The sequence below is a fragment of the Xenopus tropicalis genome, chromosome 3, assembly GCF_000004195.4.
Source record: "Xenopus tropicalis strain Nigerian chromosome 3, UCB_Xtro_10.0, whole genome shotgun sequence".
Classification (NCBI taxonomy): domain Eukaryota; kingdom Metazoa; phylum Chordata; class Amphibia; order Anura; family Pipidae; genus Xenopus; species Xenopus tropicalis.
The window spans coordinates 1,012,886-1,039,246 of NC_030679.2; the positions used below are offsets into that span (position 1 = coordinate 1,012,886).

Here is a 26,361-nt window from a genome sequence, read left to right on the forward strand (position 1 = left end):
TCATTCACACCCATTAAATAAAAAAAACTTTTTTTTGACTGTTTAAAAATCAGATGGTACTGGGACCCCATGAACCTCACTAATGGGGGGGTAACTGGGATATGGGGGTGTGAATAAGCCTCACGATTCCTGGTTGTTGCAAAACTTGCGCTTCTTCGACTCCTTGGAGTGCTCGATGTACTCGGCAAATTCCTGGATGGCGCCGCAGCCCCCCGGGTATTTACACACCATACAGTCTGTCATTTTGGCTTCCACGCAGGCGTCGGAGGGGACCCCACTGGTACCCGCCAACTTCAGGCACTCCAGGTCCGAATAGCTGCACCCTACAGGGAGACAGAGCGTCAGCGGCTTCACTTGCACTGCCAGAGAAACAGAATGGGGGCCACCATACTCCTTACCTCCAATCTCCTGATACCCCCCACCCCATACCCCCTTAAAGGGACAGTAAAACTTAAAATTATTAAAGGGGTTGTTCACCTTTGAGTTCATTTTAAATATGATGTAGAGTGCGTCTCCACCCCCTTTCCCCTCTCCGTGTCTCCTCCCACCTCTATGTCTCCTCCTCCTCCCATCTCTATGTCTCCTCCTCTCCCCTCTGTCTCCTCCTCTCCCCTCTGTCTCCTCCTCTCCCCTCTGTCTCCTCCTCTCCCCTCTGTCTCCTCCTCTCCTCCTATCTTTATATCTCCTCCCCTCTCTACGCCTCCTCCTCTACCTCCTCCTCTCCTCTGTCTCCTCCCATCTCTATGTCTCCTCCTCTGTCTCCTCCCATCTCTATGTCTCCTCCTCCCCTCTCTGCACCTCCTCCTCTCCCCTCTGTCTCCTCCCATCTCTATGTCTCCTCCCTTCTCTGCACCTCCTCCTCTCCCCTCTGTCTCCTCCCATCTCTAGGTCTCCTCCCTTCTCTGCACCTCCTCCTCTCCCCTCTGTCTCCTCCCATCTCTATGTCTCCTCCTCTGTCTCCTCCCATCTCTATGTCTCCTCCTCCCCTCTCTGCACCTCCTCCTCTCCCCTCTGTCTCCTCCCATCTCTATGTCTCCTCCCTTCTCTGCACCTCCTCCTCTCCCCTCTGTCTCCTCCCTTCTCTGCACCTCCTCCTCTCCCCTCTGTCTCCTCCCATCTCTAGGTCTCCTCCCTTCTCTGCACCTCCTCCCCTCCCCTCTGTCTCCTCCCATCTCTAGGTCTCCTCCCTTCTCTGCACCTCCTCCTCTCCCCTCTGTCTCCTCCCATCTCTAGGTCTCCTCCCTTCTCTGCACCTCCTCCTCTCCCCTCTGTCTCCTCCCATCTCTAGGTCTCCTCCCTTCTCTGCACCTCCTCCCCTCCCCTCTGTCTTCTCCCATCTCTATGTCTCCTCCTCCCCTCTCTGCACCTCCTCCTCCCCTCTCTGTGTCTCCTCCACCACCCACTTTGCAATTGGTCTTCATTTTTTTTTATTGTCGTTTTCCAATTATTTCAGTTTTTGTTCAGCAGGAATGTGGTTGCTAGGGTCCAAATTACCTTAGCAACCAGGGTGTGGTTTGAATTAAACAAAAACCATACAAAGTTGTACTGTTCCTGCTCACCCTGAAATCACTTCAGGCAACAAAGGATTTTCGAGACCCTTTTTATTGCCCGTTTGTTTCTAAACATTCTTGCAAATGCCGTTCCTGGCGAGGGTGTGTGCTGGGGGGGTAACTTCCTTATTGCTGTAACTGCCCCGCGCTGGGGGAGGAAAGCGCCGACTGACCTTGTGGATTTATGGCCGACATGGGCGCTGCCTCCCAGTTACGGGCAATAAAAAGGGGCTAGAAAATCCTTTGTAGCTTTGCCAACCGGCTACCGACTGATGTGGGGCTCGTAGTCTGGGAAGGGTTAAACCGCCCTTTGGCCTTTATATGAGGCGGCAGGAAAATAAATTTATTTTTATGGTGTTTTGAATAAAGTGCTTGGGATAATAAACACTGTGTAGGGCAGGGGTAATGTTCCTTTAACTGCCCCCCCCCTTATATATAGTGACCCTCCCTTAACTGCCCCCCCCCAGTGTAACCAGTCCCAACTGGGCCAGCCTTTCCCCATAACTGAGTCCATTCCCTTTATCAGCTTAGTCGCTCTTCTCTGTACTTTCTCTATTTCATTACTGCCCCCCCTTATATATTTATATATAGTGACCCCCCTTAACTGCCCCCCCCCCCCCCCCCCCAGTGTAACCAATCCCAACTGGGCCAGCCTTTCCCCATAACTGAGCCCATTCCCTTTATCAGCTTAGTCGCTCTTCCCTGTACTTTCTCTATTTCATTACTGCCCCCCCATATATATTTATATATAGTGACCCCCCCTTAACTGCCCCCCCCCCCCCCAGTGTAACCAATCCCAACTGGGCCAGCCTTTCCCCATAACTGAGCCCATTCCCTTTATCAGCTTAGTGGCTCTTCCCTGTACTTTCTCTATTTCATTACTGCCCCCCTTATATATTTATATATAGTGACCCCCCCCCCTTAACTGCCCCCCCCCCCCAGTGTAACCAATCCCAACTGGGCCAGCCTTTCCCCATAACTGAGCCCATTCCCTTTATCAGCTTAGTCGCTCTTCCCTGTACTTTCTCTATTTCATTACTGCCCCCCCTTATATATTTATATATAGTGACCCCCCTTAACTGCCCCTTCCCCAGTGTAACCAATCCCAACTGGGCCAGCCTTTCCCCATAACTGAGCCCATTCCCTTTATCAGCTTAGTCGCTCTTCCCTGTACTTTCTCTATTTCATTACTGCCCCCCCTTATATATTTATATATAGTGACCCCCCCTTAACTGCCCCTTCCCCAGTGTAACCAATCCCAACTGGGCCAGCCTTTCCCCATAACTGAGCCCATTCCCTTTATCAGCTTAGTCGCTCTTCCCTGTACTTTCTCTATTTCATTACTGCCCCCCCCCTTATATATTTATATATAGTGACCCCCCCTTAACTGCCCCCCCCCCAGTGTAACCAATCCCAACTGGGCCAGCCTTTCCCCATAACTGAGCCCATTCCCTTTATCAGCTTAGTCGCTCTTCCCTGTACTTTCTCTATTTCATTACTGCCCCCCCCCTTATATATTTATATATAGTGACCCCCCCCCCTTAACTGCCCCTTCCCCAGTGTAACCAATCCCAACTGGGCCAGCCTTTCCCCATAACTGAGCCCATTCCCTTTATCAGCTTAGTCGCTCTTCCCTGTACTTTCTCTATTTCATTACTGCCCCCCCTTATATATTTATATATAGTGACCCCCCCTTAACTGCCCCCCCCCAGTGTAACCAATCCCAACTGGGCCAGCCTTTCCCCATAACTGAGCCCATTCCCTTTATCAGCTTAGTCGCTCTTCCCTGTACTTTCTCTATTTCATTACTGCCCCCCCTTATATATTTATATATAGTGACCCTCCCCCCACCCCCCCCCCTTGGCAAGAACAAGTAGGAATGGCGGACACCCTAGCCCAGGGGCAAGTTGGCTCCCAGCTGGGGCAGAGGAGCTGCCAAAGGGAATATAATTAGTGCAATAACCAGGATGTGAGCGATTTGGGCCCCGACAGATCCTGGTTCTGATCCGTTCTGCCCCAAGCTGTTGGCTCTGCACACACACAGCCCAGTGCGGATTCAGGGCAGTTACTTGGGGGCAATTCCTGCCACTTACCCATATAGGCGACCTGCTCCCAGGAGGAGAGTCCCAGCTCCGCCATCCATTGCTCCACTGTTTCCCGCTTGTTGCTCACGTCGGGCTCCACCCTGCAGGGCAGTTTGAGAGAGTCCAACAGCGCCGAGCTGAGAGTTCTCTCTGAGATGAGACGCACCTATCGGCACAGAGACCCCCCCCTGTGAGAAACAGCAGCACATTCCCCCACCGGGGGGCGCAACATGCAGCTAAGGATGTAGGGGCATCCTTATAGTTCAAGCCACGCCCTCCCAGCCACACCCCAGAGGCAGCCAATCACAAGTGCCAGTGTGCTGGGAAACTGCTGCCCCATTGGGGGGCACAACTGACTACGGGGGGGGGGTATCACTCACCTCCACATTTTTCCTCTGCAGCATTCGGATCCCGTCCATATCCCTGAGGCTGTAGGACAGCAGGTCGTGGTTCAGACTGACGTAGACGCGCCCGTCGGTCAGGCAGCCATCGAGGTTGCAAACCAGCAGCTTCACCACCTTGGGGTTCCCCTTCCCATAATACCCGTACCTACAGGGGCAAATACAGCAATTACAGCCCCGAAGTTGGCACCTCCTACCTAGGAACCTCATTGGCCCATTCTATACAAGCTGCCAGCCCCAGGGAATGATGGGTATAAATATCAGTAGGGGGAGATACAGACGTACAGAGGTGCCCCCTAGAGGAATCCCACTGCCACTGCAGGCAAATACACCCTATAATAACCCGGCATCTCTTCCTATAAATAACCACTCCCAGCGCCCAATAGGATTCCGGCTATAGCTGTACCTTTTAACTCTCTGCTCTGCGATTGGCCAGTCGATGTCGACGTCAATATCAACGCTGTGTTCCGGCTTCATTTCATAATAAGCAATTTTACCCCCCTGAAAAGAAAAAAAAAACCCAAGAAATTAGGAAACTGTAGCAAATCTCATAGGAAAGAGCAATGGGGGAGGAGACACAGAGAGGGGAGGGGAGAGAGAGAGGGGGGGAGGAGACACAGAGAGGGGAGGGGAGAGAGATGGGGGGAGGAGACACAGAGAGGGGAGGGGAGAGAAAGAAAGATGGGGGGAGGAGACACAGAGAGGGGAGGGGAGAGAGAGACGGGGGGAGGAGACACAGAGAGGGGAGGGGAGAGAGATGGGGGGAGGAGACACAGAGAGGGGAGGGGAAAGAGAGACGGGGGGAGGAGACACAGAGAGGGGAGGGGAGTGAAAGAAAGATGGGGGCAGGAGACACAGAGAGGGGAGGGGAGAGAGAGAGACGGGGGGAGGAGACACAGAGAGGGGAGGGGAGAGAAAGAAAGATGGGGGAGGAGACACAGAGAGGGGAGGGGAGAGAGAGAGACGGGGGGAGGAGACACAGAGAGGGGAGGGGAGAGACGGGGGGAGGAGACACAGAGAGGGGAGAGACGGGGGGAGGAGACACAGAGAGGGGAGGGGAGAGACGGGGGGAGGAGACACAGAGAGGGGAGGGGAGAGAAAGAAAGATGGGGGAGGAGACACAGAGAGGGGAGGGGAGAGATGGGGGGAGGAGACACAGAGAGGGGAGGGGAGAGAGAGAGACGGGGGAGGAGACACAGAGAGGGGAGGGGAGAGAGAGAGACGGGGGAGGAGACAGGGAGGGGAGGGGAGAGACGGGGGGTGGAGACACAGAGAGAGAGGGGGTGGAGCCAGGGGGAGGCACAATGCGGGTCCATGTACCCAGCGCCAAGGGGCCCAGTAGGGGGCAGACTCGGTACCAACCTGCAGTTTGCCCTGGGAAAGAAGTTCCTTTGTGGCAAAGTAGAAGGAGCCATTTTCATAGAGTTCCCCGTCCCAGTCCTGTCGCCGGGGCCGCCGGTCGGGGTTAAAGTTCAGCGGTTTGGTGAGCCCCCCTACACAGGGAACAGCAGTTACTGCTACAGGGGGGTCCCGGGCAAACCCCAACCCACCCATAGGTGCTACACATATTGGCATGGGGGGCAATTAACCCCGTGACTGCTGATGAGCCCCCACGTACCTGCTTTGCTCACGTCGGTCCAGCGGAAGAGATGGTGTCGGACCACAGAGAACACGGAGTCGTAGCCGTCCCGGCACATCATCTCTATCACCTTCTTCAGAGTCTCGGGGTGCAGGCAGGGGGAGGTGGCCTGGATATTCGCTACGATATCCACCTCTGTCCAATAGGGAGAGAGAAACTCAGCACAGGGAGGGGCAACACGAGCAACAGGGCAATATTAGTGTATATGGGGGTACAGCCCCCCCCCCGGCACAGTGACTGGCACTATTAGTGTATATAGGGGTACAGCCCCCCCCCGGCACAGTGACTGGCACTATTAGTGTATATAGGGGTACAGCCCCCCCCCCGGCACAGTGACTGGCACTATTAGTGTATATAGGGGTACAGCCCCCCCCCGGCACAGTGACTGGCGCTATTAGTGTATATAGGGGTACAGCCCCCCCCCCGGCACAGTGACTGGCACTATTAGTGTATATAGGGGTACAGCCCCCCCCGGCACAGTGACTGGCACTATTAGTGTATATGGGGTACAGCCCCCCCGGCCACAGTGACTGGCACTATTAGTGTATATAGGGGTACAGCCCCCCCCCGGCACAGTGACTGGCACTATTAGTGTATATAGGGGTACAGCCCCCCCAGCACAGTGACTGGCACTATTAGTGTATATAGGGGTACAGCCCCCCCCCGGCACAGTGACTGGCACTATTAGTGTATATGGGGGTACAGCCCCCCCGGCACAGTGACTGGCACTATTAGTACATATGGGGGTACAGCCCCCCCCGGCACAGTGACTGGCACTATTAGTGTATATAGGGGTACAGCCCCCCCGGCACAGTGACTGGCACTATTAGTGTATATAGGGGTACAGCCCCCCCGGCACAGTGACTGGCACTATTAGTACATATGGGGGTACAGCCCCCCCCGGCACAGTGACTGGCACTATTAGTGTATATGGGGGTACAGCCCCCCCGGCACAGTGACTGGCACTATTAGTGTATATAGGGGTACAGCCCCCCCCGGCACAGTGACTGGCACTATTAGTGTATATAGGGGTACAGCCCCCCCAGCACAGTGACTGGCACTATTAGTGTATATAGGGGTACAGCCCCCCCCCGGCACAGTGACTGGCACTATTAGTGTATATGGGGGTACAGCCCCCCCGGCACAGTGACTGGCACTATTAGTACATATGGGGGTACAGCCCCCCCCGGCACAGTGACTGGCACTATTAGTGTATATAGGGGTACAGCCCCCCCCGGCACAGTGACTGGCACTATTAGTGTATATAGGGGTACAGCCCCCCCGGCACAGGTGACTGGCACTATTAGTACATATGGGGGTACAGCCCCCCCCGGCACAGTGACTGGCACTATTAGTGTATATAGGGGTACAGCCCCCCCGGCACAGTGACTGGCACTATTAGTGTATATAGGGGTACAGCCCCCCCGGCACAGTGACTGGCACTATTAGTGTATATAGGGGTACAGCCCCCCCGGCACAGTGACTGGCACTATTAGTGTATATAGGGGTACAGCCCCCCCGGCACAGTGACTGGCACTATTAGTGTATATGGGGGTACAGCCCCCCCGGCAAAGTGACTGGCACTATTAGTGTATATAGGGGTACAGCCCCCCCCGGCACAGTGACTGGCACTATTAGTGTATATAGGGGTACAGCCCCCCCGGCACAGTGACTGGCACTATTAGTGTATATAGGGGTACAGCCCCCCCCGGCACAGTGACTGGCACTATTAGTGTATATAGGGGTACAGCCCCCCCGGCACAGTGACTGGCACTATTAGTGTATATGGGGGTACAGCCCCCCGGCACAGTGACTGGCACTATTAGTGTATATGGGGGTACAGGCCCCCCCGGCACAGTGACTGGCACTATTAGTGTATATAGGGGTACAGCCCCCCCCGGCACAGTGACTGGCACTATTAGTGTATATAGGGGTACAGCCCCCCCGGCACAGTGACTGGCACTATTAGTGTATATAGGGGTACAGCCCCCCCCCGGCACAGTGACTGGCACTATTAGTACATATGGGGGTACAGCCCCCCCCCGGCACAGTGACTGGCACTATTAGTGTATATAGGGGTACAGCCCCCCCCGGCACAGTGACTGGCACTATTAGTGTATATAGGGGTACAGCCCCCCCGGCACAGTGACTGGCACTATTAGTGTATATAGGGGTACAGCCCCCCCCGGCACAGTGACTGGCACTATTAGTGTATATAGGGGTACAGCCCCCCCGGCACAGTGACTGGCACTATTAGTGTATATAGGGGTACAGCCCCCCCGGCACAGTGACTGGCACTATTAGTGTATATAGGGGTACAGCCCCCCCGGCACAGTGACTGGCACTATTAGTGTATATAGGGGTACAGCCCCCCCCCGGCACAGTGACTGGCACTATTAGTGTATATAGGGGTACAGCCCCCCCCCGGCGGCACAGTGACTGGCACTATTAGTGTATATAGGGGTACAGCCCCCCCCCCGCACAGTGACTGGCACTGATTAGTGTATATAGGGGTACAGCCCCCCCGGCACAGTGACTGGCACTATTAGTGGTATATAGGGGTACCAGCCCCCCCCGGGCACAGTGACTGGCACTATTAGTGTATATGGGGTACAGCCCCCCCCCCCGGCACAGTGACTGGCACTATTAGTGTATATAGGGGTACAGCCCCCCCCGGTACAGTGACTGCACTATTAGTGTATATAGGGGTTACAGCCCCCCCCCGGCACAGTGACTGGCACTATTAGTGTATATAGGGTACAGCCCCCCCCCGGCACAGTGACTGGCACTATTAGTGTATATGGGGGTACAGCCCCCCCCCGGCACAGTGACTGGCACTATTAGTGTATATAGGGGTTACAGCCCCCCCGGCACAGTGACTGGCACTATTAGGTACATATGGGGGTACAGCCCCCCCCGGCACAGTGACTGGCACTATTAGTGTATATAGGGGTACAGCCCCCCCCCCCCGGCACAGTGACTGGCACTATTAGTACATATGGGGGTACAGCCCCCCCCCCGGCACAGTGACTGGCACTATTAGTGTATATAGGGGTACAGCCCCCCCCCCGGCACAGTGACTGGCACTATAAGTGTATATAGGGGTACAGCCCCCCCCGGCACAGTGACTGGCACTATTAGTGTATATAGGGGTACAGCCCCCCGGCACAGTGACTGGCACTATTAGTGTATATAGGGGTACAGCCCCCCCCCCGGCACAGTGACTGGCACTATTAGTGTATATAGGGGTACAGCCCCCCCCCCCGGCACAGTGACTGGCACTATTAGTGTATATAGGGGTACAGCCCCCCCGGCACAGTGACTGGCACTATTAGTGTATATAGGGGTACAGCCCCCCCGGCACAGTGACTGGCACTATTAGTGTATATAGGGGTACAGCCCCCCCGGCACAGTGACTGACACTATTAGTGTATATAGGGGTACAGCCCCCCCGGCACAGTGACTGGCACTATTAGTGTATATGGGGGTACAGCCCCCCGGCACAGTGACTGGCACTATTAGTGTATATAGGGGTACAGCCCCCCCGGCACAGTGACTGACACTATTAGTGTATATGGGGGTACAGCCCCCCCCCGGCACAGTGACTGACACTATTAGTGTATATGGGGTACAGCCCCCCCGGCACAGTGACTGACACTATTAGTGTATATGGGGGTACAGCCCCCCCGGCACAGTGACTGGCACTATTAGTGTATATGGGGGTACAGCCCCCCCGGCACAGTGACTGACACTATTAGTGTATATAGGGGTACAGCCCCCCCGGCACAGTGACTGGCACTATTAGTGTATATGGGGGTACAGCCCCCCCGGCCACAGTGACTGACACTATTAGTGTATATGGGGGTACAGCCCCCCCGGCACAGTGACTGGCACTATTAGTGTATATAGGGGTACAGCCCCCCCCGGCACAGTGACTGGCACTATTAGTGTATATGGGGGTACAGGCCCCCCCGGCACAGTGACTGGCACTATTAGTGTATATGGGGGTACAGCCCCCCCGGCACAGTGACTGACACTATTAGTGTATATAGGGGTACAGCCCCCCCCGGCACAGTGACTGCCACTATTAGTGTATATGGGGGTACAGCCCCCCCGGCACAGTGACTGACACTATTAGTGTATATGGGGGTACAGCCCCCCCGGCACAGTGACTGGCACTATTAGTGTATATAGGGGTACAGCCCCCCCCCGGCACAGTGACTGGCACTATTAGTGTATATAGGGGTACAGCCCCCCGGCACAGTGACTGGCACTATTAGTGTATATGGGGGTACAGGCCCCCCCGGCACAGTGACTGGCACTATTAGTGTATATAGGGGTACAGCCCCCCGGCACAGTGACTGGCACTATTAGTGTATATGGGGGTACAGCCCCCCCCCCGGCACAGTGACTTGCACTATTAGTGTATATAGGGGTACAGCCCCCCCCCCCGCACAGTGACTGGCACTATTAGTGTATATGGGGGTACAGGCCCCCCCCGGCACAGTGACTGGCACTATTAGTGTATATGGGGGTACAGGCCCCCCCCCCGGCACAGTGACTGGCACTATTAGTGTATATGGGGGTACAGCCCCCCCCGGCACAGTGACTGGCACTATTAGTGTATATAGGGGTACAGCCCCCCCCCCGGCACAGTGACTGGCAACTATTAGTGTATATGGGGGTACAGCCCCCCCCGCACAGTGACTGGCACTATTAGTGTATATGGGGTACAGGCCCCCCCCGGCACAGTGACTGGCACTATTAGTGTATATAGGGGTACAGCCCCCGGCACAGTGACTGGCACTATTAGTGTATATGGGGGTACAGCCCCCCCCCGCACAGTGACTTGCACTATTAGTGTATATAGGGGTACAGCCCCCCCCCCCGCACAGTGACTGGCACTATTAGTGTATATAGGGGTACAGCCCCCCCCGGCACAGTGACTGGCACTATTAGTGTATATAGGGGTTACAGCCCCCCCCGGCACAGTGACTGGCACTATTAGTGTATATAGGGGTACAGCCCCCCCCGGCACAGTGACTGGCACTATTAGTGTTATAGGGGTACAGCCCCCCCCGGCACAGTGACTGACACTATTAGTATATATAGGGGTACAGCCCCCCCGGCACCAGTGACTGGCACTATTAGTACATATGGGGGTACAGCCCCCCCCGGCACAGTGACTGGCACTATTAGTGTATATAGGGGTACAGCCCCCCCCGGCACAGTGACTGGCACTATTAGTGTATATAGGGGTACAGCCCCCCCCGGCACAGTGACTGGCACTATTAGTACATATGGGGGTACAGCCCCCCCCCCGGCACAGTGACTGGCACTATTAGTGTATATAGGGGTACAGCCCCCCCCCCCCCGGCACAGTGACTGGCACTATTAGTGTATATAGGGGTACAGCCCCCCCCGGCACAGTGACTGGCACTATTAGTGTATATAGGGGTACAGCCCCCCCCCCGGCACAGTGACTGGCACTATTAGTGTATATAGGGGTACAGCCCCCCCGGCACAGTGACTGGCACTATTAGTACATATGGGGGTACAGCCCCCCCCCCCCGGCACAGTGACTGGCACTATTAGTGTATATAGGGGTACAGCCCCCCCGCACAGTGACTGGCACTATTAGTGTATATAGGGGTACAGCCCCCCCCGGCACAGTGACTGGCACTATTAGTACATATGGGGGTACAGCCCCCCCCCCGGCACAGTGACTGGCACTATTAGTGTATATAGGGGTACAGCCCCCCCGGCACAGTGACTGGCACTATTAGTGTATATAGGGGTACAGCCCCCCCGGCACAGTGACTGGCACTATTAGTGTATATAGGGGTACAGCCCCCCCCGGCACAGTGACTGACACTATTAGTGTATATAGGGGTACAGCCCCCCCGGCACAGTGACTGGCACTATTAGTACATATGGGGGTACAGCCCCCCCCGGCACAGTGACTGGCACTATTAGTGTATATAGGGGTACAGCCCCCCCGGCACAGTGACTGGCACTATTAGTGTATATAGGGGTACAGCCCCCCCGGCACAGTGACTGGCACTATTAGTGTATATAGGGGTACAGCCCCCCCGGCACAGTGACTGGCACTATTAGTACATATGGGGGTACAGCCCCCCCCCCGGCACAGTGACTGGCACTATTAGTGTATATAGGGGTACAGCCCCCCCCGGCACAGTGACTGGCACTATTAGTGTATATAGGGGTACAGCCCCCCCGGCACAGTGACTGGCACTATTAGTGTATATAGGGGTACAGCCCCCCCGGCACAGTGACTGGCACTATTAGTGTATATAGGGGTACAGCCCCCCCGCACAGTGACTGGCACTATTAGTACATATGGGGGTACAGCCCCCCCCCCCGGCACAGTGACTGGCACTATTAGTGTATATAGGGGTACAGCCCCCCCCGGCACAGTGACTGGCACTATTAGTGTATATAGGGGTACAGCCCCCCCCGGCACAGTGACTGGCACTATTAGTGTATATAGGGGTACAGCCCCCCCCCCGGCACAGTGACTGGCACTATTAGTACATATGGGGGTACAGCCCCCCCCCCCCCCCCCGGCACAGTGACTGGCACTATTAGTGTATATAGGGGTACAGCCCCCCCGGCACAGTGACTGGCACTATTAGTGTATATAGGGGTACAGCACCCCCCGGCACAGTGACTGGCACTATTAGTGTATATAGGGGTACAGCCCCCCCGGCACAGTGACTGGCACTATTAGTGTATATAGGGGTACAGCCCCCCCCCCGGCACAGTGACTGGCACTATTAGTGTATATAGGGGTACAGCCCCCCCCCCGGCACAGTGACTGGCACTATTAGTGTATATAGGGGTACAGCCCCCCCCCCGGCACAGTGACTGGCACTATTAGTGTATATGGGGGTACAGCCCCCCCGGCACAGTGACTGGCACTATTAGTGTATATAGGGGTACAGCCCCCCCCGGCACAGTGACTGGCACTATTAGTGTATATAGGGGTACAGCCCCCCCAGCACAGTGACTGGCACTATTAGTGTATATAGGGGTACAGCCCCCCCCCCGGCACAGTGACTGGCACTATTAGTGTATATGGGGGTACAGCCCCCCCGGCACAGTGACTGGCACTATTAGTTACATATGGGGGTACAGCCCCCCCGGCACAGTGACTGGCACTATTAGTGTATATAGGGGTACAGCCCCCCCCGGCACAGTGACTGGCACTATTAGTGTATATAGGGGTACAGCCCCCCCGGCACAGTGACTGGCACTATTAGTACATATGGGGGTACAGCCCCCCCGGCACAGTGACTGGCACTATTAGTGTATATTGGGGGTACAGCCCCCCGGCACAGTGACTGGCACTATTAGTGTATATAGGGGTACAGCCCCCCCCCGGCACAGGACTGGCACTATTAGTGTATATAGGGGTACAGCCCCCCCAGCACAGTGACTGGCACTATTAGTGTATATAGGGTACAGCCCCCCCCCGGCACAGTGACTGGCACTATTAGTGTATATGGGGGTTACAGCCCCCCGGCACAGTGACTGGCACTATTAGTACATATGGGGGTACAGCCCCCCCCGGCACAGTGACTGGCACTATTAGTGTATACAGGGGTACAGCCCCCCCCGGCACAGTGACTGGCACTATTAGTGTATATAGGGGTACAGCCCCCCCGGCACAGTGACTGGCACTATTAGTACATATGGGGGTACAGCCCCCCCCCGGCACAGTGACTGGCACTATTAGTGTATATAGGGGTACAGCCCCCCCGGCACAGTGACTGGCACTATTAGTGTATATAGGGGTACAGCCCCCCCGGCACAGTGACTGGCACTATTAGTGTATATAGGGTACAGCCCCCCCCCGGCACAGTGACTGGCACTATTAGTGTATATAGGGGTACAGCCCCCCCGGCACAGTGACTGGCACTATTAGTGTATATGGGGGTACAGCCCCCCCGGCACAGTGACTGGCACTATTAGTGTATATAGGGGTACAGCCCCCCCCCGGCACAGTGACTGGCACTATTAGTGTATATAGGGGTACAGCCCCCCCGGCACAGTGACTGGCACTATTAGTGTATATGGGGGTACAGCCCCCCCGGCACAGTGACTGGCACTATTAGTGTATATGGGGTACAGGCCCCCCCGGCACAGTGACTGGCACTATTAGTGTATATAGGGGTACAGCCCCCCCCCGGCACAGTGACTGGCACTATTAGTGTATATAGGGGTACAGCCCCCCCGGCACAGTGACTGGCACTATTAGTGTATATAGGGGTACAGCCCCCCCCGGCACAGTGACTGGCACTATTAGTACATATGGGGGTACAGCCCCCCCCCCCGGCACAGTGACTGGCACTATTAGTGTATATAGGGGTACAGCCCCCCCCCGGCACAGTGACTGGCACTATTAGTGTATATAGGGGTACAGCCCCCCCCGGCACAGTGACTGGCACTATTAGTGTATATAGGGGTACAGCCCCCCCGGCACAGTGACTGGCACTATTAGTGTATATAGGGGTACAGCCCCCCCCCCCGGCACAGTGACTGGCACTATTAGTGTATATAGGGGTACAGCCCCCCCGGCACAGTGACTGGCACTATTAGTGTATATAGGGGTACAGCCCCCCCCCGGCACAGTGACTGGCACTATTAGTGTATATAGGGGTACAGCCCCCCCGGCACAGTGACTGGCACTATTAGTGTATATAGGGTACAGCCCCCCCGGCACAGTGACTGGCACTATTAGTGTATATAGGGGTACAGCCCCCCCGGCACAGTGACTGGCACTATTAGTGTATATAGGGGTACAGCCCCCCCGGCACAGTGACTGGCACTATTAGTGTATATAGGGTACAGCCCCCCCCCCCCCGCACAGTGACTGGCACTATTAGTGTATATAGGGGTACAGCCCCCCCCGGCACAGTGACTGGCACTATTAGTGTATATAGGGGTACAGCCCCCCCCCGGCACAGTGACTGGCACTATTAGTGTATATAGGGGTACAGCCCCCCCCCCGGCACAGTGACTGCACTATTAGTGTATATAGGGGTACAGCCCCCCCGGCACAGTGACTGGCACTATTAGTGTATATAGGGGTACAGCCCCCCCCCGGCACAGTGACTGGCACTATTAGTGTATATAGGGGTACAGCCCCCCCGGTACAGTGACTGGCACTATTAGTGTATATAGGGGTACAGCCCCCCCCCGGCACAGTGACTGGCACTATTAGTGTATATAGGGGTACAGCCCCCCCCGGCACAGTGACTGGCACTATTAGTGTATATGGGGGTACAGCCCCCCCCCCGGCACAGTGACTGGCACTATTAGTGTATATAGGGGTACAGCCCCCCGGCACAGTGACTGGCACTATTAGTACATATGGGGGTACAGCCCCCCCCGGCACAGTGACTGGCACTATTAGTGTATATAGGGGTACAGCCCCCCCCCCCGGCACAGTGACTGGCACTATTAGTACATATGGGGGTACAGCCCCCCCCCGGCACAGTGACTGGCACTATTAGTGTATATAGGGGTACAGCCCCCCCCCCCCCGGCACAGTGACTGGCACTATTAGTGTATATAGGGGTACAGCCCCCCCCGGCACAGTGACTGGCACTATTAGTGTATATAGGGGTACAGCCCCCCCGGCACAGTGACTGGCACTATTAGTGTATATAGGGGTACAGCCCCCCCCCCGCACAGTGACTGCACTATTAGTGTATATAGGGGTACAGCCCCCCCCCCCGGCACAGTGACTGGCACTATTAGTGTATATAGGGGTACAGCCCCCCCCCCGGCACAGTGACTGGCACTATTAGTGTATATAGGGGTACAGCCCCCCCGGCACAGTGACTGGCACTATTAGTGTATATAGGGGGTACAGCCCCCCGGCACAGTGACTGGGCACTATTAGTGTATATAGGGGTACAGCCCCCCCCGGCACAGTGACTGACACTATTAGTGTATATAGGGGTACAGGCCCCCCCGGCACAGTGACTGGCACTATTAGTGTATATGGGGGTACAGGCCCCCCCCGGCACAGTGACTGGCACTATTAGTGTATATGGGGTACAGCCCCCCCGGCACAGTGACTGGCACTATTTAGTGTATATGGGCGGTACAGCCCCCCCGGCACAGTGACTGACACTATTAGTGTATATGGGGGTACAGCCCCCCCGGCACAGTGACTGACACTATTAGTGTTATATAGGGGTACAGCCCCCCCGGCACAGTGGACTGACACTATTAGTGTATATGGGGGTACAGCCCCCCCGGCACAGTGACTGGCACTATTAGTGTATATGGGGGTACAGCCCCCCCGGCACAGTGACTGGCACTATTAGTGTATATGGGGGTACAGCCCCCCGGCACAGTGACTGCACATTAGTGTATATAGGGGTACAGCCCCCCCCGGCACAGTGACTGACACTATTAGTGTATATGGGGTACAGCCCCCCCGGCACAGTGACTGACACTATTAGTGTATATAGGGGTACAGCCCCCCCGGCACAGTGACTGACACTATTAGTGTATATGGGGGTACAGCCCCCCCGGCACAGTGACTGGCACTATTAGTGTATATGGGGGTACAGCCCCCCCGGCACAGTGACTGGCACTATTAGTGTATATGGGGGTACAGCCCCCCGGCACAGTGACTGGCACTATTAGTGTATATAGGGGTACAGCCCCCCCGGCACAGTGACTGACACTATTAGTGTATATGGGGGTACAGCCCCCCCCGGCACAGTGACTGACACTATTAGTGTAATATAGGGGTACAGCCCCCCCCGGCACAGTGACTGGCACTATTAGTGTATATGGGGGTTACAGCCCCCCCGGCACAGTGACTGACACTATTAGTGTATATGGGGGTACAGCCCCCCCGGCACAGTGACTGGCACTTTAGTGTATATAGGGTACAGCCCCCCCCGGCACAGTGACTGGCACTATTAGTGTATATGGGGGTACAGGCCCCCCCGGCACAGTGACTGGCCACTATTAGTGTATATGGGGTACAGCCCCCCCGGCACAGTGACTGACACTATTAGTGTATTATAGGGGTACAGCCCCCCCGGCACAGTGACTGGCACTATTAGTGTATATGGGGGTACAGCCCCCCGGCACAGTGACTGACACTATTAGTGTATATGGGGTACAGCCCCCCCGGCACAGTGACTGGCACTATTAGTGTATATAGGGTACAGCCCCCCCCGGCACAGTGACTGGCACTATTAGTGTATATGGGGTACAGGCCCCCCCGGCACAGTGACTGGCACTATTAGTGTATATAGGGGTACAGCCCCCCGGCACAGTGACTGGCACTATTAGTGTATATGGGGGTACAGCCCCCCCCCCCGGCACAGTGACTTGCACTATTAGTGTATATAGGGGTACAGCCCCCCCCCGGCACAGTGACTGGCACTATTAGTGTATATAGGGGTACAGCCCCCCCGGCACAGTGACTGGCACTATTAGTGTATATAGGGGTACAGCCCCCCCGGCACAGTGACTGGCACTATTAGTGTATATAGGGGTACAGCCCCCCCCGGCACAGTGACTGGCACTATTAGTGTATATAGGGGTACAGCCCCCCCCGGCACAGTGACTGACACTATTAGTATATATAGGGGTACAGCCCCCCCGGCACAGTGACTGGCACTATTAGTACATATGGGGGTACAGCCCCCCCCCGGCACAGTGACTGGCACTATTAGTGTATATAGGGGTACAGCCCCCCCCGGCACAGTGACTGGCACTATTAGTGTATATAGGGGTACAGCCCCCCCGGCACAGTGACTGGCACTATTAGTACATATGGGGGTACAGCCCCCCCCCCGGCACAGTGACTGGCACTATTAGTGTATATAGGGGTACAGCCCCCCCCCCCGGCACAGTGACTGGCACTATTAGTGTATATAGGGGTACAGCCCCCCCGGCACAGTGACTGGCACTATTAGTGTATATAGGGGTACAGCCCCCCCCCCGGCACAGTGACTGGCACTATTAGTACATATGGGGTACAGCCCCCCCCCCGGCACAGTGACTGGCACTATTAGTGTATATAGGGGTACAGCCCCCCGGCACAGTGACTGGCACTATTAGTGTATATAGGGGTACAGCCCCCCCCGGCACAGTGACTGGCACTATTAGTACATATGGGGGTACAGCCCCCCCCCCGGCACAGTGACTGGCACTATTAGTGTATATAGGGGTACAGCCCCCCCGGCACAGTGACTGGCACTATTAGTGTATATAGGGGTACAGCCCCCCCGGCACAGTGACTGGCACTATTAGTGTATATAGGGGTACAGCCCCCCCCGGCACAGTGACTGACACTATTAGTGTATATAGGGGTACAGCCCCCCCGGCACAGTGACTGGCACTATTAGTACATATGGGGGTACAGCCCCCCCCGGCACAGTGACTGGCACTATTAGTGTATATAGGGGTACAGCCCCCCCCGGCACAGTGACTGGCACTATTAGTGTATATAGGGGTACAGCCCCCCCGGCACAGTGACTGGCACTATTAGTGTATATAGGGGTACAGCCCCCCCGGCACAGTGACTGGCACTATTAGTACATATGGGGGTACAGCCCCCCCCCCCGGCACAGTGACTGGCACTATTAGTGTATATAGGGGTACAGCCCCCCCCGGCACAGTGACTGGCACTATTAGTGTATATAGGGGTACAGCCCCCCCGGCACAGTGACTGGCACTATTAGTGTATATAGGGGTACAGCCCCCCCGGCACAGTGACTGGCACTATTAGTACATATGGGGGTACAGCCCCCCCCCCGGCACAGTGACTGGCACTATTAGTGTATATAGGGGTACAGCCCCCCCCCCCCGGCACAGTGACTGGCACTATTAGTGTATATAGGGGTACAGCCCCCCCCCGGCACAGTGACTGGCACTATTAGTGTATATAGGGGTACAGCCCCCCCCGGCACAGTGACTGGCACTATTAGTACATATGGGGGTACAGCCCCCCCCCCCCGGCACAGTGACTGGCACTATTAGTGTATATAGGGGTACAGCCCCCCCGGCACAGTGACTGGCACTATTAGTGTATATAGGGGTACAGCACCCCCCGCACAGTGACTGGCACTATTAGTGTATATAGGGGTACAGCCCCCCGGCACAGTGACTGGCACTATTAGTGTATATAGGGGTACAGCCCCCCCCCGGCACAGTGACTGGCACTATTAGTGTATATAGGGGTACAGCCCCCCCCCGGCACAGTGACTGGCACTATTAGTGTATATAGGGGTACAGCCCCCCGGCACAGTGACTGGCACTATTAGTGTATATAGGGGTACAGCCCCCCCGGCACAGTGACTGGCACTATTAGTGTATATAGGGGTACAGCCCCCCACGGGACAGTGACTGGCACTATTAGTGTATATAGGGGTACAGCCCCCCCGGCACAGTGACTGGCACTATTAGTGTATATAGGGGTACAGCCCCCCCGGCACAGTGACTGGCACTATTAGTGTATATGGGGGTACAGCCCCCCGGCACAGTGACTGACACTATTAGTGTATATGGGGGTACAGCCCCCCCGGCACAGTGACTGACACTATTAGTGTATATGGGGGTACAGCCCCCCGGCACAGTGACTGGCACTATTAGTGTATATTAGGGGTACAGCCCCCCCCCGCACAGTGACTGGCACTATTAGTGTATATAGGGGTACAGCCCCCCCCGGCACAGTGACTGGCACTATTAGTGTATATAGGGGTACAGCCCCCCCCCCGCACAGTGACTGGCACTATTAGTGTATATAGGGGTACAGCCCCCCCCCGGCACAGTGACTGGCACTATTAGTGTATATAGGGGTACAGCCTCCCCGGCACAGTGACTGGCACTATTAGTGTATATAGGGGTACAGCCCCCCCCCCGGCACAGTGACTGGCACTATTAGTGTATATAGGGGTACAGCCCCCCCCGGCACAGTGACTGGCACTATTAGTGTATATGGGGTACAGCCCCCCCGGCACAGTGACTGGCACTATTAGTACATATGGGGGTACAGCCCCCCCCGGCACAGTGACTGGCACTATTAGTGTATATAGGGGTACAGCCCCCCCCGGCACAGTGACTGGCACTATTAGTACATATGGGGGTACAGCCCCCCCCCCCCCGGCACAGTGACTGGCACTATTAGTGTATATAGGGGTACAGCCCCCCCCCCCGGCACAGTAACTGGCACTATTAGTGTATATAGGGGTACAGCCCCCCCCGGCACAGTGACTGGCACTATTAGTGTATATAGGGGTACAGCCCCCCCGGCACAGTGACTGGCACTATTAGTGTATATAGGGGTACAGCCCCCCCCCCCGGCACAGTGACTGGCACTATTAGTGTATATAGGGGTACAGCCCCCCCCCGGCACAGTGGACTGGCACTATTAGTGTATATAGGGGTACAGCCCCCCCGGCACAGTGACTGGCACTATTAGTGTATATAGGGGTACAGCCCCCCCGGCACAGTGACTGGCACTATTAGTGTATATAGGGGTACAGCCCCCCCGGCACAGTGACTGGCACTATTAGTGTATATGGGGGTACAGCCCCCCCGGCACAGTGACTGGCACTATAAGTGTATATGGGGGTACAGCCCCCCCGGCACAGTGACTGACACTATTAGTGTATATGGGGGTACAGCCCCCCCGGCACAGTGACTGGCACTATTAGTGTATATGGGGGTACAGCCCCCCCCGGCACAGTGACTGGCACTATTAGTGTATATGGGGGTACAGCCCCCCCCGGCACAGTGACTGACACTATTAGTGTATATGGGGGTACAGCCCCCCCGGCACAGTGACTGACACTATTAGTGTATATGGGGGTACAGCCCCCCCGCACAGTGACTGGCACTATTAGTGTATATGGGGGTACAGCCCCCCGGCACAGTGACTGGCACTATTAGTGTATATGGGGGTACAGCCCCCCCGGCACAGTGACTGACACTATTAGTGTATATGGGGGTACAGCCCCCCCGGCACAGTGACTGACACTATTAGTGTATATGGGGGTACAGCCCCCCCGGCAGTGGACTGGCACTATTAGTGTATATAGGGGTACAGCCCCCCCCGGCACAGTGACTGGCACTATTAGTGTATATGGGGGTACAGGCCCCCCCGGCACAGTGACTGGCACTATTAGTGTATATAGGGGTACAGCCCCCCCGGCACAGTGACTGGCACTATTAGTGTATATAGGGGTAAAGCCCCCCCGGCACAGTGACTGGCACTATTAGTGTATATAGGGGTACAGCCCCCCCCGGCACAGTGACTGGCACTATTAGTGTATATGGGGGTACAGCCCCCCCCCCCCGGCACAGTGACTGGCACTATTAGTGTATATGGGGGTACAGCCCCCCTGGCACAGTGACTGGCACTATTAGTGTATATAGGGGTACAGCCCCCCCGGCACAGTGACTGGCACTATTAGTGTATATAGGGGTACAGCCCCCCCCCCGGCACAGTGACTGGCACTATTAGTGTATATGGGGGTACAGCCCCCCCGGCACAGTGACTGGCACTATTAGTGTATATAGGGGTACAGCCCCCCCCCGGCACAGTGACTGGCACTATTAGTGTATATAGGGGTACAGCCCCCCCCGGCACAGTGACTGGCACTATTAGTACATATTGGGGTACAGCCCCCCCCCCGGCACAGTGACTGGCACTATTAGTGTATATAGGGGGTACAGCCCCCCCGGCACAGTGACTGACACTATTAGTGTATATAGGGGTACAGCCCCCCCCCGGCACAGTGACTGGCACTATTAGTGTATATAGGGGTTACAGCCCCCCCGGCACAGTGACTGACACTATTAGTGTATATAGGGGTACAGCCCCCCCCCCGGCACAGTGACTGGCACTATTAGTGTATATAGGGGTACAGCCCCCCCGGCACAGTGACTGGCACTATTAGTGTATATAGGGTACAGCCCCCCCCGGCACAGTGACTGGCACTATTAGTGTATATGGGGGTACAGCCCCCCCGGCACAGTGACTGACACTATTAGTGTATATAGGGGTACAGCCCCCCCGGCACAGTGACTGGCACTATTAGTGTATATAGGGGTACAGCCCCCCCGGCACAGTGACTGACACTATTAGTGTATATAGGGGTACAGCCCCCCCGGCACAGTGACTGGCACTATTAGTGTATATGGGGGTACAGCCCCCCCGGCACAGTGACTGACACTATTAGTGTATATGGGGGTACAGCCCCCCCGGCACAGTGACTGGCACTATTAGTGTATATAGGGGTACAGCCCCCCCCGGCACAGTGACTGGCACTATTAGTGTATATGGGGGTACAGGCCCCCCGGCACAGTGACTGGCACTATTAGTGTATATAGGGGTACAGCCCCCCCGGCACAGTGACTGGCACTATTAGTGTATATAGGGGTACAGCCCCCCGGCACAGTGACTGGCACTATTAGTGTATATAGGGGTACAGCCCCCCCGGCACAGTGACTGGCACTATTAGTGTATATAGGGGTACAGCCCCCCCCGGCACAGTGACTGGCACTATTAGTGTATATAGGGGTACAGCCCCCCCGGCACAGTGACTGGCACTATTAGTGTATATAGGGTACAGCCCCCCCCCGGCACAGTGACTGGCACTATTAGTGTATATAGGGGTACAGCCCCCCCGGCACAGTGACTGGCACTATTAGTGTATATAGGGGTACAGCCCCCCTGGCACAGTGACTGGCACTATTAGTGTATATAGGGGTACAGCCCCCCCGGCACAGTGACTGGCACTATTAGTGTATATAGGGGTACAGCCCCCCCGGCACAGTGACTGGCACTATTAGTACATATAGGGGTACAGCCCCCCCCGGCACAGTGACTGGCACTATTAGTGTATATAGGGGTACAGCCCCCCGGCCACAGTGACTGGCACTATTAGTGTATATAGGGGTACAGCCCCCCCCCGGCACAGTGACTGGCACTATTAGTGTATATGGGGGTACAGCCCCCCCGGCACAGTGACTGGCACTATTAGTACATATAGGGGTACAGCCCCCCCCCGGCACAGTGACTGGCACTATTAGTGTATATAGGGGTACAGCCCCCCCGGCACAGTGACTGGCACTATTAGTGTATATAGGGGTACAGCCCCCCCGCACAGTGACCTGGCACTATTAGTACATATAGGGGTACAGCCCCCCCCGGCACAGTGACTGGCACTATTAGTGTATATAGGGGTACAGCCCCCCCGGCACAGTGACTGGCACTATTAGTGTATATAGGGGTACAGCCCCCCCCCCGGCACAGTGACTGGCACTATTAGTACATATTGGGGTACAGGGCACAGTGACTGACACTATTGGTACATATTGGGGTACAGGGCCCCCCATCACAGTGACTGGCACTATTGGTACATATAGGGGTACAGGGCACAGTGACTGGCACTATCAGTACATATTGGGGTACAGGGCCCAGTGACTGGCACTATTAGTGCATATTGGGGTACAGGGGCCCCCAGCACAGTGACTGGCACTATTGGTACATATTGGGGTACAGGGGCCCCCGGCACAGTGACTGGCACTATTGGTACATATTGGGGTACAGGGGCCCCCGGCACAGTAAATAACACTATTACTACATATTGGGGTACAGGCCCCCCCGGCACAGAGCACTATTAGACATATTGGGGCACATATTGGGGTACAGGGCTCCCCCAGCACAGAGCACTATTAGACATATTGGGGTACATACTGGGGTACATACTGGGGTACATATTGGGGCACATATTGGGGCACATATTGGGGCACATACTGGGGCACATAGTGGGGCACATAGTGGGGCACATACTGGGGCACATACTGGGGCACATACTGGGGCACATACTGGGGCACATAGTGGGGCACATACTGGGGTACATAGTGGGGCACATACTGGGGTACATATTGGGGCACATGTTGGGGTACATACTGGGGCACATAGTGGGGCACATAGTGGGGCACATAGTGGGGCACATACTGGGGCACATACTGGGGCACAAACTGGGGCACAAACTGGGGCACATACTGGGGCACATACTGGGGCACATACTGGGGCACATACTGGGGCACATATTGGGGCACATATTGGGGCACATATTGGGGTACATATTAGGGCACATACTGGGGTACATGTTGGGGTACATATTGGGGCACATATTGGGGTACATATTGGGGCACATATTGGGGCACATATTGGGGCACATACTGGGGCACATACTGGGGTACATACTGGGGCACATACTGGGGTACATACTGGGGTACATACTGGGGTACATACTGGGGTACATATTAGGGCACATGTTGGGGTACATATTAGGGCACATGTTGGGGCACATACTGGGGTACATATTGGGGTACATACTGGGGTACATATTAGGGCACATGTTGGGGTACATATTAGGGCACATGTTGGGGCACATACTGGGGTACATATTGGGGTACATACTGGGGTACATATTAGGGTACATATTGGGGTACATATTGGGGTACATGTTGGGGTACATACTGGGGTACATGTTGGGGTACATGTTGGGGTACATATAAGGGCACATGTTGGGGCACATACTGGGACACATGTTGGGGCACATATTGGGGTACAGGCCCCCCCACACAGACAGACCTGGGTGGTGCTCCATGAACTCCATGACAGTATCCAGGGAGGAAGTGGTATCTTTGGAGACTTCCGGGCTCCTGCGATGGACCTGCGCTCCGTACTCCCGGGCCACTTTCTCAATATCATCGCTATCAGTAGAGACCCACACGCTGCAAACAGAACGGAACCGGGAGTCAGAACCGACCCACACCCCGCCCCCCTCTCACACAGCCGTTACTATGGGAACAGCGTTACCTATCGAATCCCCCACAATCCCGTGCGGCGCGCAGCACCCAGCCAATCAGGGGTCTCCCCGCCAAATCCTTGATGTTCTTCAGGGGGATCCCCTTACTGCCCCCCCGGGCCAGCACCAGCGCGCACAGGTGTCTCTTCCGCTCCCCGTCCGCCATCTTGTCCCGCCCCTTCCAGCTCAGCGCTCGCACTGCATGCCGGGACCTCGCTCACCTGACTCCTGTGTGGCGCTTGGGAGCACTTCCTGGGCGGGGCTGGGAGATGTGAGGGGCGGGGCTGGGAGATGTGAGGGGAGGGGCTGAAATGCGGCTTTATTATAATTACTGTATGAATATAGCGTCATAGAGTCATGTGACTAAGCTGGGATAGCCCCTCCCCCCCAAGCACTGGGGCCCTCCTACAGTCTCCTGTAATAATCCAACCCCACCCCATTCCCATCAGCCCCTGCCCCAGTGAGCTTACACTCTAAGGTCCCTATCCCATTCCCATCAGCCCCTGCCCCAGTGAGCTTACACTCTAATGTCCCTATCCCATTCCCATCAGTCCCTGCCCCAGTGAGCTTACACTCTAAGGTCCCTATCCCATTCCCATCAGCCCCTGCCCCAGTGAGCTTACAATCTAAGGTCCCTATCCCATTCCCATCAGTCCTGCCCCAGTGAGGCTTACAATCTAAGGTCCCTATCCCATTCCCATCAGCCCCTGCCCCAGTGAGCTACAATCTAAGGTCCCTATCCCATTCCCATCAGTCCCTGCCCCAGTGAGCTTACAATCTAAGGTCCCTATCCCATTCCCATCAGCCCCTGCCCCAGTGAGCTTACAATCTAAGGGTCCCTATCCCATTCCCATCAGTCCCCTGCCCAGTGAGCTTACAATCTAAGGTCCCCTATCCCATTCCCATCAGTCCCTGCCCCAGTGAGCTTACATCTAAGGTCCTATCCCATTCCCATCAGCCCCTGCCCCAGTGAGCTTACACTCTAAGGTCCCTATCCCATTCCCATCAGCCCCTGCCCCAGTGAGCTTACAATCTAAGGTCCCTATCCCATTCCCATCAGCCCCTGCCCCAGTGAGCTTACACTCTAAGGCCCCTATCCCATTCCCATCAGTCCCTGCCCCAGTGAGCTTACACTCTAAGGTCCCTATTCCCATCCCATCAGTCCCTGCCCCAGTGAGCTTACACTCTAATGTCCCTATCCCATTCCCATCAGCCCCTGCCCCAGTGAGCTTACACTCTAAGTCCCTATCCCATTCCCATCAGCCCCTGCCCCAGTGAGCTTACAATCTAAGGCCCCTATCCCATTCCCATCAGCCCCTGCCCTAGTGAGCTTACAATCTAAGGTCCCTATCCCATTCCCATCAGTCCCTGCCCCAGTGAGCTTACACTCTAAGGTCCCTATTCCCATTCCCATCAGTCCCTGCCCCAGTGAGCTTACACTCTAATGTCCCTATCCCATTTCCCATCAGCCCCTGCCCCAGGTGAGCTTACAATCTAAGGTCCCTATCCCATTCCCATCAGCCCCTGCCCCAGTGAGCTTACAATCTAAGGTCCCTATCCCATTCCCATCAGTCCCTGCCCCAGTGAGCTTACAATCTAAGGTCCCTATCCCATTCCCATCAGCCCCTGCCCCAGTGAGCTTACAATCTAAGGTCCCTATCCATTCCCATCAGCCCCTGTCCCAGTGAGCTTAAAATCTAAGGTCCCTATCCCATTCCCATCAGTCCCTGCCCCAGAGAGCTTACAATCTAAGGTCCCTCTCCCATTCCCATCAGTCCCTGCCCCAGTGAGCTTACAATC

The 26,361-nt window shown here is 55.8% G+C and overlaps 1 protein-coding gene across 1 annotated transcript; it reads right to left on the bottom strand.

Annotated features, from left to right (window-relative positions):
• Positions 1 to 120: 120 nt before the first annotated feature.
• On the bottom strand, positions 121 to 24,727 carry cmas (cytidine monophosphate N-acetylneuraminic acid synthetase). The gene is made up of 8 exons (NM_001097281.1): positions 24,573 to 24,727; positions 24,345 to 24,487; positions 5,654 to 5,809; positions 5,398 to 5,528; positions 4,442 to 4,536; positions 4,015 to 4,183; positions 3,644 to 3,800; positions 121 to 323 (listed from the first exon to the last, which is right to left on the bottom strand). The coding sequence occupies exons 1-8, from the start codon at positions 24,725 to 24,727 to the stop codon at positions 121 to 123; spliced, it is 1,209 nt and encodes a 402-aa protein (NP_001090750.1).
• Positions 24,728 to 26,361: the final 1,634 nt, after the last annotated feature.